Raw genomic sequence first — 14,178 nt, forward strand, 5'->3', positions numbered from 1 at the left:
TTCAAGTCAATAGCAATTGGACCAGCAAGACCATTAGGATCACTCTGTAGCCCAGTGGGTAGGCTACTGACATAGAAAGTGGGAGACCCCAGTTCAAATCCTCCCTCGGCCTGTTAAGAAGAGGCTTGGACAAGGATGGATCACCTCCCAGGTGACAGGGCTGAGGGTGAGCGGCCCCTGTTTAAATTCCCTCCTTTCTCAGGAGGCCCTTGTCTTTCTGGAAACAGAGGAGGTCTAAACAATGATCCCCCACCTCTCAGGTTCCCTTGGGTGTGGGGGTCGGGGGGAGGTGTGTGGGGGGTTGGGTGGGGGGTCGGGGGGTGGGGTGGGTGGGGGGGTTGGGGGGTGGAGGTGGGGGGGAAAGAGGTCCCTGGGAGGTGGGACACCCCTGTTCAAATCCCTTTGCAGAGGAGGGGTTTGAACAGGGGTCTCCCACAGCCTGACCCATGGGGGGCAAAAGAGTGATCCGCATTTTTGGACCCCCAAGTCATAGCTAATTAAAAGAGGAGCCTACAGTGCCAGATGCCAAGGTCAACCCTCCCCCCCACGTCACCTGAAGGGTCTACACACTAGACTACAAGAGGGCTTCTCCTCCTTTCTTGGGCCCAATTAATATTTCCCGTCAGCTCATACTGTCCTGTGACTACACACTTCCGTTTTAACCAAAGGCAAAACAGTCCAGACAAATGCAGAACCTGTATGTGGCCTGCCAAATCTGGTCAACATTCAACTGGGTCTCTCTGCGTTACGGCCCTTTGCCTGACCTGACGATTGTGTTCAGACGGGATGCCCAATAATGTCTAAACACGAGGCGATGCAGAAGAACTGGCCCACTTCCAGCATCTACGGCCGCGCTGGGGACCACCCCAGCGCCAGCCACATGCCTCATGCCGCAGCCATGAATGGCTTCCAGCCCGCGGGTGACCCTGACTCAGGACTCAGCCCCCTTCGCACACCTGCCCGGCAGACTCGGGTCGAGTCCAGGGAGCTGTCAATGGCAGACAGGGCCACGGGCCCCAGCCCGCCACGAACCGTCTCCCTCTGCTGCCCCCACCCCCCCGGATTCACGCCCCTCCGGCACCTGGCCACAGAGCCGGGGCCCCGGGCCCCGCTCTCCCCACGGCCCCTCCTGCTCCCACTCGCCAGCCCAGCGGGGGGCGAGGCCAGCCCAGGGGCCGGGGCCGGGGCCGGGGCCCGGGCGGGGGGAGCCCCCTTCGCCCCCGACACTCACCCAGCGCTCCCCTGGGAAGCAGCGCGAGCGCCAGCAGCGCCGAGAGACGCGGGATCCAGCCCGGCCGAAGCAGCTCCATGGCGCCGAGCAGCGCCGCACCCGGGCGCCGCGCCTCGCACTGCGCATGCGCCGAACCGAGCCCCCACCGCCGCCGCCGCCTCGGGAGCGCGCTCGCGGGTCGCCGCGGCCGCCGCAGGGCAGGGGCCGGGCCGAGAGAGGCGGCGGCCGCCCCGCCCGGGAAGCCCGCGGCCAGGCTCGCCCAGCGCGGCGCCGGTCCCCGGTCCCCGGTCCCCGCCCGGGGGAGGGAGGGAGGCAGGCCGGCCGGCCGGCCGGCCGGCCGCCAGCCAAGGCCTCGCTGCGCCACCGGTTTTCGCCCAGCTCCGCGGCTCCCCCCGTCGGCCCCGCTCTGGTGCGACCCAGCGGGGAGCGGGGACCCGGGCCGGGGACGGCTGAAGGCGCACAAGCCGGGGGGCAACAATGCCCCTGAGGGATTCGGGCCTGAGGGCTGCTCTTTGGGCGCTGCCAACTGCTGCGCTTTCCTACCCGAGCTTGTTTTCTCTGCCTGGCTGCATGCCCGGAAGGGGCTGCTCGCAGGCGGATTTCTCCTCGGGTTTGTGTCGCTGCTCAATGGCACAGGTCCCCCGCTTCAGACTAAAGGGCGAGTTAATTCTCCCCACACACACCCCCCCCCCCAGCCCCCTTAACCTGATGCTAATCATTGGCTGGGGGTGGGACGGGCCCCCTCTCAGTGGTAGGGTGACGGCTAGAGACGGGTCATCTGTTGGTTTGTCCTAGGAAAACTGTTCCACTCTCGCTTCCCGGTCGGACAAACAGGCTTTAAGAAAGACCAAAAGGGCCTTTAGTCCTCGGTCAAAAGCCCAGAGAGAGCAACGTCTGCTCCAAAAACAAGTTCATCTGTAGTTTCCTGCCCATGAAGTCATTTTCAAGTAACAGCCGTGTTAGTCTGTATTCGCAAAAAGAAAAGGAGGACTTGTGGCACCTTAGAGACTAACCAATTTATTTGAGCATGAGCTGAGCTGTAGCTCACGAAAGCTCATGCTCAAATAAATTGGTTAGTCTCTAAGGTGCCACAAGTCCTCCTCTTCTATTTTCAAGTAAGTGATCCAAGAAGAAAGAATTGCATACAGATTGTAGGCAGAGTTTCATCCCAGTCTGAAATGTTTAACTCCTCCTAGCTAGCTTCCTGGTAGGATAAACAGGCTTTAAGAAAGAACAAAAGGGCCTTTAGTCCTAGGCCAAAAGCAGAGCGAGACAGAGAGCAACGTTTGCTCCACTGAGTGATGCCACTAAATGTTACATTTGATTTGTATGAGTCCCTAGACCCCACTGAGAGCGCATTGCCATAGGCCAGTGATACTCAGATTGAGGCTCTTGAGCTGCAAGTGGCTCTTGAATGCCTCTCTTGCAGCACATGAGAGGGAAACAATGCATGATGTTAAATAAGTAACCAATCAGGATGCTCTTACTAGATGAATGCATTGTAGTTGATAAAACAATAATAATACTTGGCCAGTTGTTTTGCTGTGCGAATAAAATGTGTCGATAGAAAACCGAAACCTTTCCTGTGGCCTACTGTAGTAAATAAAACCATTAATTTAACACTGTGGCTCTTTTGGATGATGGTGATTGCTAATTTGGCTCCTCAACTACTGAGGTCTCAGAGCAGCCATCCTAAGTACTGCTCTGAACACACAACCAGTCAGAGACAGTTTCCTATCTGTTTCTCTCCTTATCCTTACCCTCTGCTCCCCACTGCCCAACTCTACGCATGGCACTTAGTTTGAATTTGGGTGCAGTACCGTACAGCTATCCTACTGAAACCGCTCTTTTAGCTTCACTTATCGGAATGCTTGTCAACCACAGGGCTCTCTGGCTTGTTCCAAGCAGCTTCACAGTATTTTACCTGTGTCAGTTATTGAAAATGGGCTGAAAGATGGAGTGTCACACCCATTCAGGAAAGGAGCCGTGAGGCTTTTGCTCCTTCTTAAAAACTAATGCCACTGAGTTATATTAAAGTGTACGGTAGAATGCTCGTGTCAGAGCAGCTGAGCTGACTTATCTTCCCAGTTAAGAGTGGGAAGCTGGAGAAAGACATGTGCATTGTAGTCTGTTCACCACAGGCTTGTCATTTGGGCCCTTTTCTGCACAAGTTAACCTAAATGCAAGACACCGCACATTGATCTCATCTTGGCAAACTGCTTTGCACTTAAAAATGACACACTTCACTAATGCTGACCCACAAACCAGCTTACTACTGTTACAAGATGATTGGGGGCGGGGGGGCAGGGAGGTATATGGAGCCAAAAGTCAAGAAGGTAAAAGGCTCTCCTCTGTAGAGGCTCTCACCCCGTGCCTCTTGCTGTTTCTCTGCACCACCTCTTAGGCTGCCAGCTCCTGGGCGAGGAGACCTGTTTTACTTGCCAAAAGCATTGCACAAACCTAGGGCAATGTCTAAACACCACAGGAACAGTAAGGTCTGAAATGAATCCAGGAGCTTGGATGCTCTTTAGCATCTGTAACAGTGCACATTCTTTGGAGCCCCTGCAGTAGCCTGCATTAAGCACAGAAAGAAAAGGCTGCATCCTCAAGGCCGCACCTTGAGTCCTGTGAAATCAATGGGAGTTCTGCCAGCAGCAACTCTACTGGGCCCAGAAGAGACTTATTCCTGAAAAGTGTGTCTAGTTTATGAAGTTATGCAGATAAGATCCCTCCCTCAAGCTTTCGTGAAGCCGTTCCACTTAAATTAAGTCTTAATTGGGCCAAACTTAGAACAAGCGGCTTCTATGGGACATTTGGAGTTGCTGGTTCAATTGCTTCCTTTTCCCAAGGAGGAAAAGGGGATTGAACTGGGAGCTCCTTATGTCTTTCCTCTTGCCGCTGTTCCACGTCAATTAAATAGCGCCTGGGCCAAAGGAAAAGCAAGAAGCCTTCTACGCTACAGCGGTTAGGCTACTCCCCTGGGAAACTCAAGGTTGCTGGTTCAATACCACTGCCTCCCTGAAGAGGAGACAGGGACTCAAGTGGGAACTCTTTAGGTTTTTTCCTCTTGCCGCTGTTCCACGCCAATTGAATAGCGACTGGGCCAAAGGCAAAGCAAGAAGCCCTCTACGCTACAGCGGTTAGGCTACTCCCCTGGGAAACTCAAGGTTGCTGGTTCAATACCACTGCCTCCCTGAAGAGGAGACAGGGAGCGAACTGGGAGCTCTTTTGGTCTTTCTTCTTGTCGCTGTTCCAAGTCAACTGAATAGTAATTGGGCCAAAGGAAAAGCAAGAAGCCCTCTACGCTACAGCGGTTAGGCTACTCCCCTGGGAAACGCAAGGTTGCTGGTTCAATACCACTGCCTCCCTGAACAGGAGACAGGGACTCAATGGGGAACTCTTTAGGTTTTTCCTCTTGCCGCTGTTCCACGCCAATTGAATAGCGACTGGGCCAAAGGCAAAGCAAGAAGCCCTCTATGCTACAGCGGTTAGGCTACTCCCCTGGGAAACTCAAGGTGGCTGGTTCAATACCAACACCTCCCTGAAGAGGAGACAGGGACTCAATTGGGAACCCTTTAGGTTTTTCCTCTTGCCGCTGTTCCACGCCAATTGAATAGCGACTGCGCCAAAGGAAAAGCAAGAAGCCCTCTACGCTACAGCGGTTAGGCTACTCCCCTGGGAAACTCAAGGTTGCTGGTTCAATACCACTGCCTCCCTGAAGAGGAGACAGGGACTCAATGGGGAACTCTTTAGGTTTTTCCTCTTGCCGCTGTTCCACGCCAATTGAATAGTGACTGGGCCAAAGGCAAAACAAGAAGCCTTCTACGCTACAGTGGTTAGGCTACTCCCTTGGGAAACTCAAGGTTGCTGATTCAATACCAACACCTCCCTGAAGAGAAGACAGGGACTCAAGTGGGAACTCTTTAGGTTTTTCCTCTTGCCGCTGTTCCACGCCAATTGAATAGCGACTGGGCCAAAGGCAAAGCAAGAAGCCCTCTACGCTACAGCGGTTAGGCTACTCTCCTGGGAAACTCAAGGTTGCTGGTTCAAGTCTGTCCTCTACCAGATGAGGACAAGGACTTTAAGTGGGAGCTCCTTCTTTCTTGCCTCTTGAAGCTGTTCCACTTCAAGTCAATAGCAATTGGACCAGCAAGACCATTAGGATCACTCTGTAGCCCAGTGGGTAGGCTACTGACATAGAAAGTGGGAGACCCCAGTTCAAATCCTCCCTCGGCCTGTTAAGAAGAGGCTTGGACAAGGATGGATCACCTCCCAGGTGACAGGGCTGAGGGTGAGCGGCCCCTGTTTAAATTCCCTCCTTTCTCAGGAGGCCCTTGTCTTTCTGGAAACAGAGGAGGTCTAAACAATGATCCCCCACCTCTCAGGTTCCCTTGGGTGTGGGGGTTGGGGGGAGGTGTGTGGGGGGTTGGGTGGGGGGTCGGGGGGGTTGGGGGGTGGAGGTGGGGGGGAAAGAGGTCCCTGGGAGGTGGGACACCCCTGTTCAAATCCCTTTGCAGAGGAGGGGTTTGAACAGGGGTCTCCCACAGCCTGACCCATGGGGGGCAAAAGAGTGATCCGCATTTTTGGACCCCCAAGTCATAGCTAATTAAAAGAGGAGCCTACAGTGCCAGATGCCAAGGTCAACCCTCCCCCCCACGTCACCTGAAGGGTCTACACACTAGACTACAAGAGGGCTTCTCCTCCTTTCTTGGGCCCAATTAATATTTCCCGTCAGCTCATACTGTCCTGTGACTACACACTTCCGTTTTAACCAAAGGCAAAACAGTCCAGACAAATGCAGAACCTGTATGTGGCCTGCCAAATCTGGTCAACATTCAACTGGGTCTCTCTGCGTTACGGCCCTTTGCGTGACCTGACGATTGTGTTCAGACGGGATGCCCAATAATGTCTAAACACGAGGCGATGCAGAAGAACTGGCCCACTTCCAGCATCTACGGCCGCGCTGGGGACCACCCCAGCGCCAGCCACATGCCTCATGCCGCAGCCATGAATGGCTTCCAGCCCGCGGGTGACCCTGACTCAGGACTCAGCCCCCTTCGCACACCTGCCCGGCAGACTCGGGTCGAGTCCAGGGAGCTGTCAATGGCAGACAGGGCCACGGGCCCCAGCCCGCCACGAACGGTCTCCCCCTGCTGCCCCCACCCCCCCGGATTCACGCCCCTCCGGCACCTGGCCACAGAGCCGGGGCCCCGGGCCCCGCTCTCCCCACGGCCCCTCCTGCTCCCACTCGCCAGCCCAGCGGGGGGCGAGGCCAGCCCAGGGGCCGGGGCCGGGGCCGGGGCCCGGGCGGGGGGAGCCCCCTTCGCCCCCGACACTCACCCAGCGCTCCCCTGGGAAGCAGCGCGAGCGCCAGCAGCGCCGAGAGACGCGGGATCCAGCCCGGCCGAAGCAGCTCCATGGCGCCGAGCAGCGCCGCACCCGGGCGCCGCGCCTCGCACTGCGCATGCGCCGAACCGAGCCCCCACCGCCGCCGCCGCCTCGGGAGCGCGCTCGCGGGTCGCCGCGGCCGCCGCAGGGCAGGGGCCGGGCCGAGAGAGGCGGCGGCCGCCCCGCCCGGGAAGCCCGCGGCCAGGCTCGCCCAGCGCGGCGCCGGTCCCCGGTCCCCGGTCCCCGCCCGGGGGAGGGAGGGAGGCAGGCCGGCCGGCCGGCCGCCAGCCAAGGCCTCGCTGCGCCACCGGTTTTCGCCCAGCTCCGCGGCTCCCCCCGTCGGCCCCGCTCTGGTGCGACCCAGCGGGGAGCGGGGACCCGGGCCGGGGACGGCTGAAGGCGCACAAGCCGGGGGGCAACAATGCCCCTGAGGGATTCGGGCCTGAGGGCTGCTCTTTGGGCGCTGCCAACTGCTGCGCTTTCCTACCCGAGCTTGTTTTCTCTGCCTGGCTGCATGCCCGGAAGGGGCTGCTCGCAGGCGGATTTCTCCTCGGGTTTGTGTCGCTGCTCAATGGCACAGGTCCCCCGCTTCAGACTAAAGGGCGAGTTAATTCTCCCCACACACACACCCCCCCCCAGCCCCCTTAACCTGATGCTAATCATTGGCTGGGGGTGGGACGGGCCCCCTCTCAGTGGTAGGGTGACGGCTAGAGACGGGTCATCTGTTGGTTTGTCCTAGGAAAACTGTTCCACTCTCGCTTCCCGGTCGGACAAACAGGCTTTAAGAAAGACCAAAAGGGCCTTTAGTCCTCGGTCAAAAGCCCAGAGAGAGCAACGTCTGCTCCAATAATTGCTGCCACTGAACGTTACGCTAGATTTGTATGAGTCCCTAGACCCCATTGGAGAGCAGAGTCCCATTCCTGTCGGCCAGCGATACTCCGATTGAGGCTTTTGAGCTACAAATGGTTCTTACCTGTGTCCTTTGCAGCTCTTTGTAGCAGAACCAATCAGGCTGCTCAGCGTGTTAGTAGTTGATCAAATGATTATAGTCATCAAATGGTCAGTCATCTTGCTGTGAGACTATTTAAAAACTAAATTTCTCCTGTTTTCCTGTTTAAATATGAATAGACAGTTTTATAGTAAATGAAACCATGAAGTCACAGTACTTGGCCTCTGTTGGATAAGGGTGATTGCTAATGTGGCTCCTCAGGCACTGAGGTCTGAGTATGCTGCTCTCAGCATTGAACATACCCCCAGTAAGTGACAGTTGCATATCTCTGTTTCTCTCTCTTTCCCTACCCTTAACTACCTCTTTTCCCCAGTGTCCCAACTTTAACCACAACATTTAGTTTGTGTTTGGCTGCAGTACAGTTACTCTATTGAAACCACTCTTTTAGTTGGACTTATCAGAATGCTTGTCAACCATACAGCTCTCTGGCTTGTTCCAGTCAGTTTTATAGTCTTCACTGCATCTGTTCCTGAAAATGGGCTGAAAGATGGTGCGTTACACCCATTCAGGAAACAAGTAATGAGGCTTTTGTTCCTTCTTAAAAGCTAATGCCACAAAGTTGCATATTAAAGCGTATATAGTAGAATGCTTGTCAGAGAAGCTCAGCTAAATTGCCTTCCCAGTTAACAGTGCAAAGGTGTGAAGCCAGATTAAAAAAAACCCCAAAAAAACAGATTAATGTGTGTACAGAACAGGCCTGTCCCTGTAGCTGTTTTCTCCACAATTGAACCTAAATGTATGTCACTGCATGGTTGTCTGATCTCTTCAAACCACTCTGCATTTACAATGATACTTTTCACCAATGCTGACCCACACTCCACCTTATACTGGTACAAGATATTGAAGAAAAATAGGGAGCCCATAGTCAAAGCAAAAATAAGTAGCCCAAGGCTTAAAGGCTCTTTTGTCTAGAGAGACTCACCCATGGCCTGATGACATTTCTATGCAGCATGTCTTAGTCTGGGAGCTCTTCAGTGTAGAGACCTCTTTAACATGCCAAAAGCATCTCACAACCCTAGGGTACTGTTTAAACACCCCAGGAAGAGGAAGTTCTGAAGGGAATCCAGATGCTTGGAAAATGTATGATGCCTTTTAGAGTCCTTAATTGTTGTTTGTATAAAGCAGTGCACATTCATTGGAGATCCTGCATTAAGCATAGCAAGAAAGGGCTGCACACTGAACGCCAAAGCTTGAGCCCAGAGAAATCAAGGGGAGTTTTGCCAGTTACTCCTCTGGGACCAGAATTTAGACTTAAATCTACTGTCTTTGGTTTCAACTGACAGTTTTGGGGGTTCATTTTTGAATCCTAAAAAGATGTCACTTAAGGCTTGCCTTTGTGAGGGAAATTGATTGGCACAGCTGTAGCTGAATAGCTTTTCGTATAATTCCCTTGTGGACACTCATTGTGGAAGAACACTCTTACTTTCAAAGTAACTAGTTTGAAATAAACAATTATTCTAGAATAAAGTCACTTTTATTCCAGGACACAGTGAGGGGGAGTTATACTGGAATACAAGTGTTCCAGAACAGTCATTCTGCTGTAGTTATGCTAGTCCATTTTCCCCAGGTCAAAAAGCTATTAGGCTACTTCCCACTATCTGACAACCCCACTATCATTGTTACAAGTCTTTCCCTAGTAGCACAAGAGGCCTGGTTTGTGAAACTGCCCATTCTTAATCCCTGGATCAAGGACACAACGAGTCATAACACCTTCTTTGTACTGCAGCTGGTGTTCACAAATGCCTCCAATTAATGTATAATTGAGGGATTTTACAGGGATGCAAGATCAGTCCCTTTACTGGGTTTAAGGGAGGCATTTACTTCTTCGTGTGCAGGTTCTTTTAATTGTAGTTCAGATTAGAAATTCAGGGTAGGAACCTCTGCCCAAAAATATGGCAAGGTCTCTGAAGATGGAGGCATCATCAGGATCTGCATCACAAAATGAGCAAGATTGATTTTAAAAATGTGTTGCTGTAAATTCACTCATCTCCTTTCTAAACAAATATTTTCTCTTTTAGAGCACATTATAATAAATTTCAGACATTTTATACACAGCTTTTGATTTAAAAGCAGTATTTAAAAAGTTTAATCTGTAGTTTCACGCCCATGAAGTCATTTTAAAGTAAGGGATCCAAGAAGAAAAAATTAAATATTGAAAGCAAAATTTCATCTGAGTTATTTTTAGAGGGGTTAAAAATTACAAGGGGTTGTAAAAGAAGTTGATTGTATCTCTACTATAAGGTGAAGAACATTAAGTGCTGTGTCTTTGAAGAGCAAGTAAAAGGAAAGAGATACAGGGTTGGCAGTCATGAAGCCCTTTTATAAAATCCAGCAACTCCTCAAAATTAAGGTTCCTTTCACACACAGCCTTCCGAAACTTTTCAAGAAGACCGCTGTGGCAGTTAATGAAGCATGCTCAGAAGGAAGTTCAGGGTTTTGTGCTTGCAATTTCTTATCAAGGCAGGCTCAGCAGCACTTGCGTCATCTCCTCTTCCTGGTGTTAGATTGCTTAGTCAACTGGTCAGAAACAAGAAGTTCCATGAAAGGGAAAGAAGGCCAGAGCATAATCTGAGGAGTGAGCATCCTTGATGCTGCAGGGTGGTTGTTCATCTCAGAAGTCTGCACGCAAGACGTTTTCGTGGACAAACAGCAGGAGGGCAGCCTAAAAGCTACAGTCTGGTGCTGTGTAAAGTTGAACTTCATGAACTAAACTGCTATAAGGATCTAAAGGAAGCAGCTGCATAACGTCGTCAGGTATATGCTGTGGCTTTGCGTTTTCCCCTAGAGAACTTCATTGCAAGAATGTAAATTACCCACAAAGAAGGTGAAGGAAATGCTTCCATGTTCTCCTCATGGTGTGCATTTTGCGTGGAGAAGTGGTTTCCTGCCTGCAGAAAGGGATACATCAATGTTAAAACAAAACTTGGTTCTTCTATGCTCCTGCCAATCTTTAGAAACATTTTATTGCAATTTTATTACTTTCACTTGGACAAAAAGTAATCTTTTTGAAATGTTTACATTTCCTGGGGAAAGATTGTCAGATCAGCCTACTTTTAAAAAAAAAATCTGTTTACATGTCAAAATAAATAGCACACTGTGAACTTGTTCATGTCAGACTGTATTTCATGCTGTATAATACACAATCATGAGGTAGTAGATATATTTGAAGTATAAAGGCAGGTAGCTGTTGGTGCCATTACGTTAAATGTCAGGATTCTGAAGACAGCTGGGATTCTGAAGCAAAAGTTGGTTTTCATTATGGACGGTGACAGCCACAGGACTACGTGCAGATTCAACGGTAAGCGGAGCAGCCACCACAACACACATTTAAGCAGACAGACCCAAAGAACTGTTTGAGCCTTATTCTAGTGTGGCTAGAAGTAAGTTGTATAGCAAGCAGATTTCCCCACAACTTTACAAACAAAACATGGTTTCTAAGGTGGGTAACATTTGACCCATGATTTCCATCTTCCTTTGTACTAGATGGAAACAGAATTAATGCAAGTAATGCTTCAGAACTGATTTTGTTGTACTACCTTCCAAAAAAGTGTTGTGACGTTGCAAATGTGATCTGCTCGTTTGCTACAAACAAAAGGTTAGCCAAACCAGAAGTGTCTGTGGTTACAACAGGTGCTGTTTTTATTCAAGAAACATAGGAGCAAGGAGACTGGGAGAAAAATAGTCATTTTCCATTCAACATACAGTGTCTTTGCATTAGAGCAGTAATACTCAGATCTCTGTGGTTCAGGAGCCAAATTAGCAATCATTACCCAAAGAAGCCACAATAGTAGAAAATTATTATTCTCACAGCAAACAAGTTAATAACTCAGTGCAAGCTGGTAATTTGTTAACATAGTAAAAGCATCCTGATTGGTCAATAATTTATGTGCTGCAAAGAACTACAGGAGACACATTAAAGAGCCACTTACAGCTCTCAAGCCTCAGTCTGGGTAACACTGCATTAGAATAAGTTAGAGCTGACATCATTCACCACAATTTTGACATTTTTATGTTGAAGAAAGTGATTTAAAATAAGCCCATACCTGCTATGGTGCAAATGAATTTTTTTGTTCAGTTATGTGGGCCAAAGGCATCCGGTACTTGCAGTTTTCATGTGTATAGTAATAGCTGAATGGTGAAGAGGAAAAATAAGTTACATTTTCAAAGGAAAACTCTAATTTAGTTTATTTTCAAAGGAGAGACTGGAAGTAAATTTATATTTAGCCTCAAAACTAATTTCAGAGTTTTATGGCTGCTGAAGTTTGGAAAGTTGATCTGAAGATATTTGAGATCTCACTGATACCATCAGAGGACACCAAGATTGATTAATTTACCAAGACGAAAGATGAGGAGGGTTCTTATATTAAAGTTGCCTGATTTAAGAGGGATGGTGTGAGGGGGGAGGGAAATCTTCATTTAAAGGTGATGTGCAAAATAGGAAAAAAATAGGGCTTATGCCACTTTAATACTGTTTTGTTACATAGCCAAGCAGGCTCAAGGGTTTTATTATTAGAAATGCAGTTATTGGCAACTAGAGAACTAATAAGGCTACGGTCGGACACTGCAAAAGACTAAACATAGAGCAAGTGAGAGAGTGGAAAGGATTTTGGACCAGACTGTTTAAGACCCTTTATTTACAACTATTTAAGTCCATTGTCTAACTGACAGTTTGGAGAAGGGAGGGAAAAGGTTTTTGTATTTTTTTTTTGTAATTTTTAAATACCTTCTACTGCTGCAATTAAAGTTTGAGGGCTCACAATATATGTTCTCAAAACTACTTCCATTCCTAGTCCCAGAAAACCTGAGAGAACCACATTACATCGCTGATATTTCAAAGATAAAAAAGCAGAAAAAAACCCCAAACTTTACATCCTTTCCCTCCCTCTCTTCAAACTTTAGTATATTACAGAGATGCCCCCCCCTCCAAAAAAAAAACAAAAACCCAAAACCCTTTCAGATCTAAAGGGGAAAAATCCATCATGGGCCTTATTTCTTTGTATCATGCTAATATCCTGGTGACAGAAGAATGTTTTGGGTTTGTTTATTTTTGTAAAAATACATTATAATAATGCTTCTTCCAGAGCAAAGAGACGAGAAGGGAGAGAAGTTTTTACATATTATATAAAAAGATTGGTATGTGAAGAACACTAAACTATTACTACCTGCAGACTCACAAAATTACACAAGTGATTACCTGTTTCTTTTGTCCCATTGTTGCAAATGGAGATCATGAGTCATTTAATGAAATGTTTGGCCAGTATTAAACTGTGGAACCAAACAACAGTTCATACGTATTTGAAATGAATGGGAATTTAGAAAAATTCCTCACCCTGCATTCTGCTTAGACATAATCCTCGAGATAATGATGGTAACCAGGAGAAGCAGCAGTGCCCCACCTGCGATCCCTGAGAGACAAAAGGGAGAAAACTGAATCAGTCTCACAAATGGGCTTATGAAACACAGAAACAGTATTATTGGCCTTTGCAGATTTTTAATTAACTCTCAAAATCCCAAGCAAAGTTAAGAGGTCATGGCATTCCTCTATCTGTACCCACAAGGGTTTCTGAATCCTGAGTTATTGTCTGTGTTTACAAAGTTAACATTTCATACTGTATCCTTTTCAGATTTTGATCTTTAGGCAAAGTCATAACATTACTACATTCAAAAAGTTCACTGTGAATAAGACCACCTATTAGTATTTAAATATAATATGTGGATTCATAGTGGCACAAGCAAAAGGAGATTTACACCATGCACAAATGGGTCACGATTCACAACCCAGTATCTAAAACCGAGAGCACTTCAGACTGCTTGAAATGATGAGATCAGCTATGTTCCAGTATATGAAAAACCCAAGCTACTGCACCCCTGTGGCGTGTTAGTGTAGATGCTACCTATCCATTTGTGTACATAATTTACCTCCCCAAAAGGGCTAGCCAGGTCAACGGCAGAATTCTTCCATTGATCTTGTGCTGTCTATGCAGGGACATAGGTCAGCTTACCAACTCCATTCAGGTGTGGATTTTTCATACCCCTTACCAACACAGTGAAACTGAGCTAATTTTTTAGGCTAGTCCAGACCTGAGCCAGGTGCTCTAGAGAGGAAGCCCTGCAGCAGACTTGCAGAATGCCAACAAAGCGGACAAAAACCCAGCCCAAGTGGCTTTGGCGCATACTGTTTTTGGACATAAAACAGTTGCTGGGTTCTAGACAATGGAATCTCAAGCCTTAGGGAACTCCACCAGGAAGTGAGGTTTTTAAAGAGTCTGATTATGGAGGTACTGTACTTTTCCTGGTTCACATGCAGTCTTATGGAGAAGCAAAGGTTTGAAAGCTGGGAAACTGACTCTATAACAGGTTTCAGAGTAGCAGCTGTGTGAGTCTGTATCCGCAAAAAGAAAAGGAGGATTTGTGACACCTTAGAGACTAACAAATTTATTTGAGCATAAGCTTTCATGAGCTACAGCTCACTTCATCGGTGCATTCAGTGGAAAATACAGAGGGGAGATTTATATACACAGAGAACATGAAACAATGGGTGTTACCATAA

General features: G+C 48.9%; 1 protein-coding gene across 1 annotated transcript in view; it reads right to left on the bottom strand.

Annotated features, from left to right (window-relative positions):
- Positions 1–9,711: 9,711 nt before the first annotated feature.
- LOC125625260 (complement receptor type 1) overlaps positions 9,712–14,178 on the bottom strand; it is a 58,605-nt gene continuing 54,138 nt past the window's right edge. The window contains exons 41-43 of the mRNA XM_075122122.1: positions 12,958–13,033; positions 11,672–11,756; positions 9,712–10,516 (exon numbers count right to left, since the gene is read on the bottom strand). Of these exons, the coding sequence (XP_074978223.1) occupies positions 11,675–11,756; positions 12,958–13,033 (158 nt within the window). The 3' untranslated portion in view covers positions 9,712–10,516; positions 11,672–11,674. The remainder of the gene's footprint in view (positions 10,517–11,671; positions 11,757–12,957; positions 13,034–14,178) is intronic.

This window comes from Caretta caretta, chromosome 21, assembly GCF_965140235.1.
Source record: "Caretta caretta isolate rCarCar2 chromosome 21, rCarCar1.hap1, whole genome shotgun sequence".
NCBI lineage: Eukaryota > Metazoa > Chordata > Testudines > Cheloniidae > Caretta > Caretta caretta.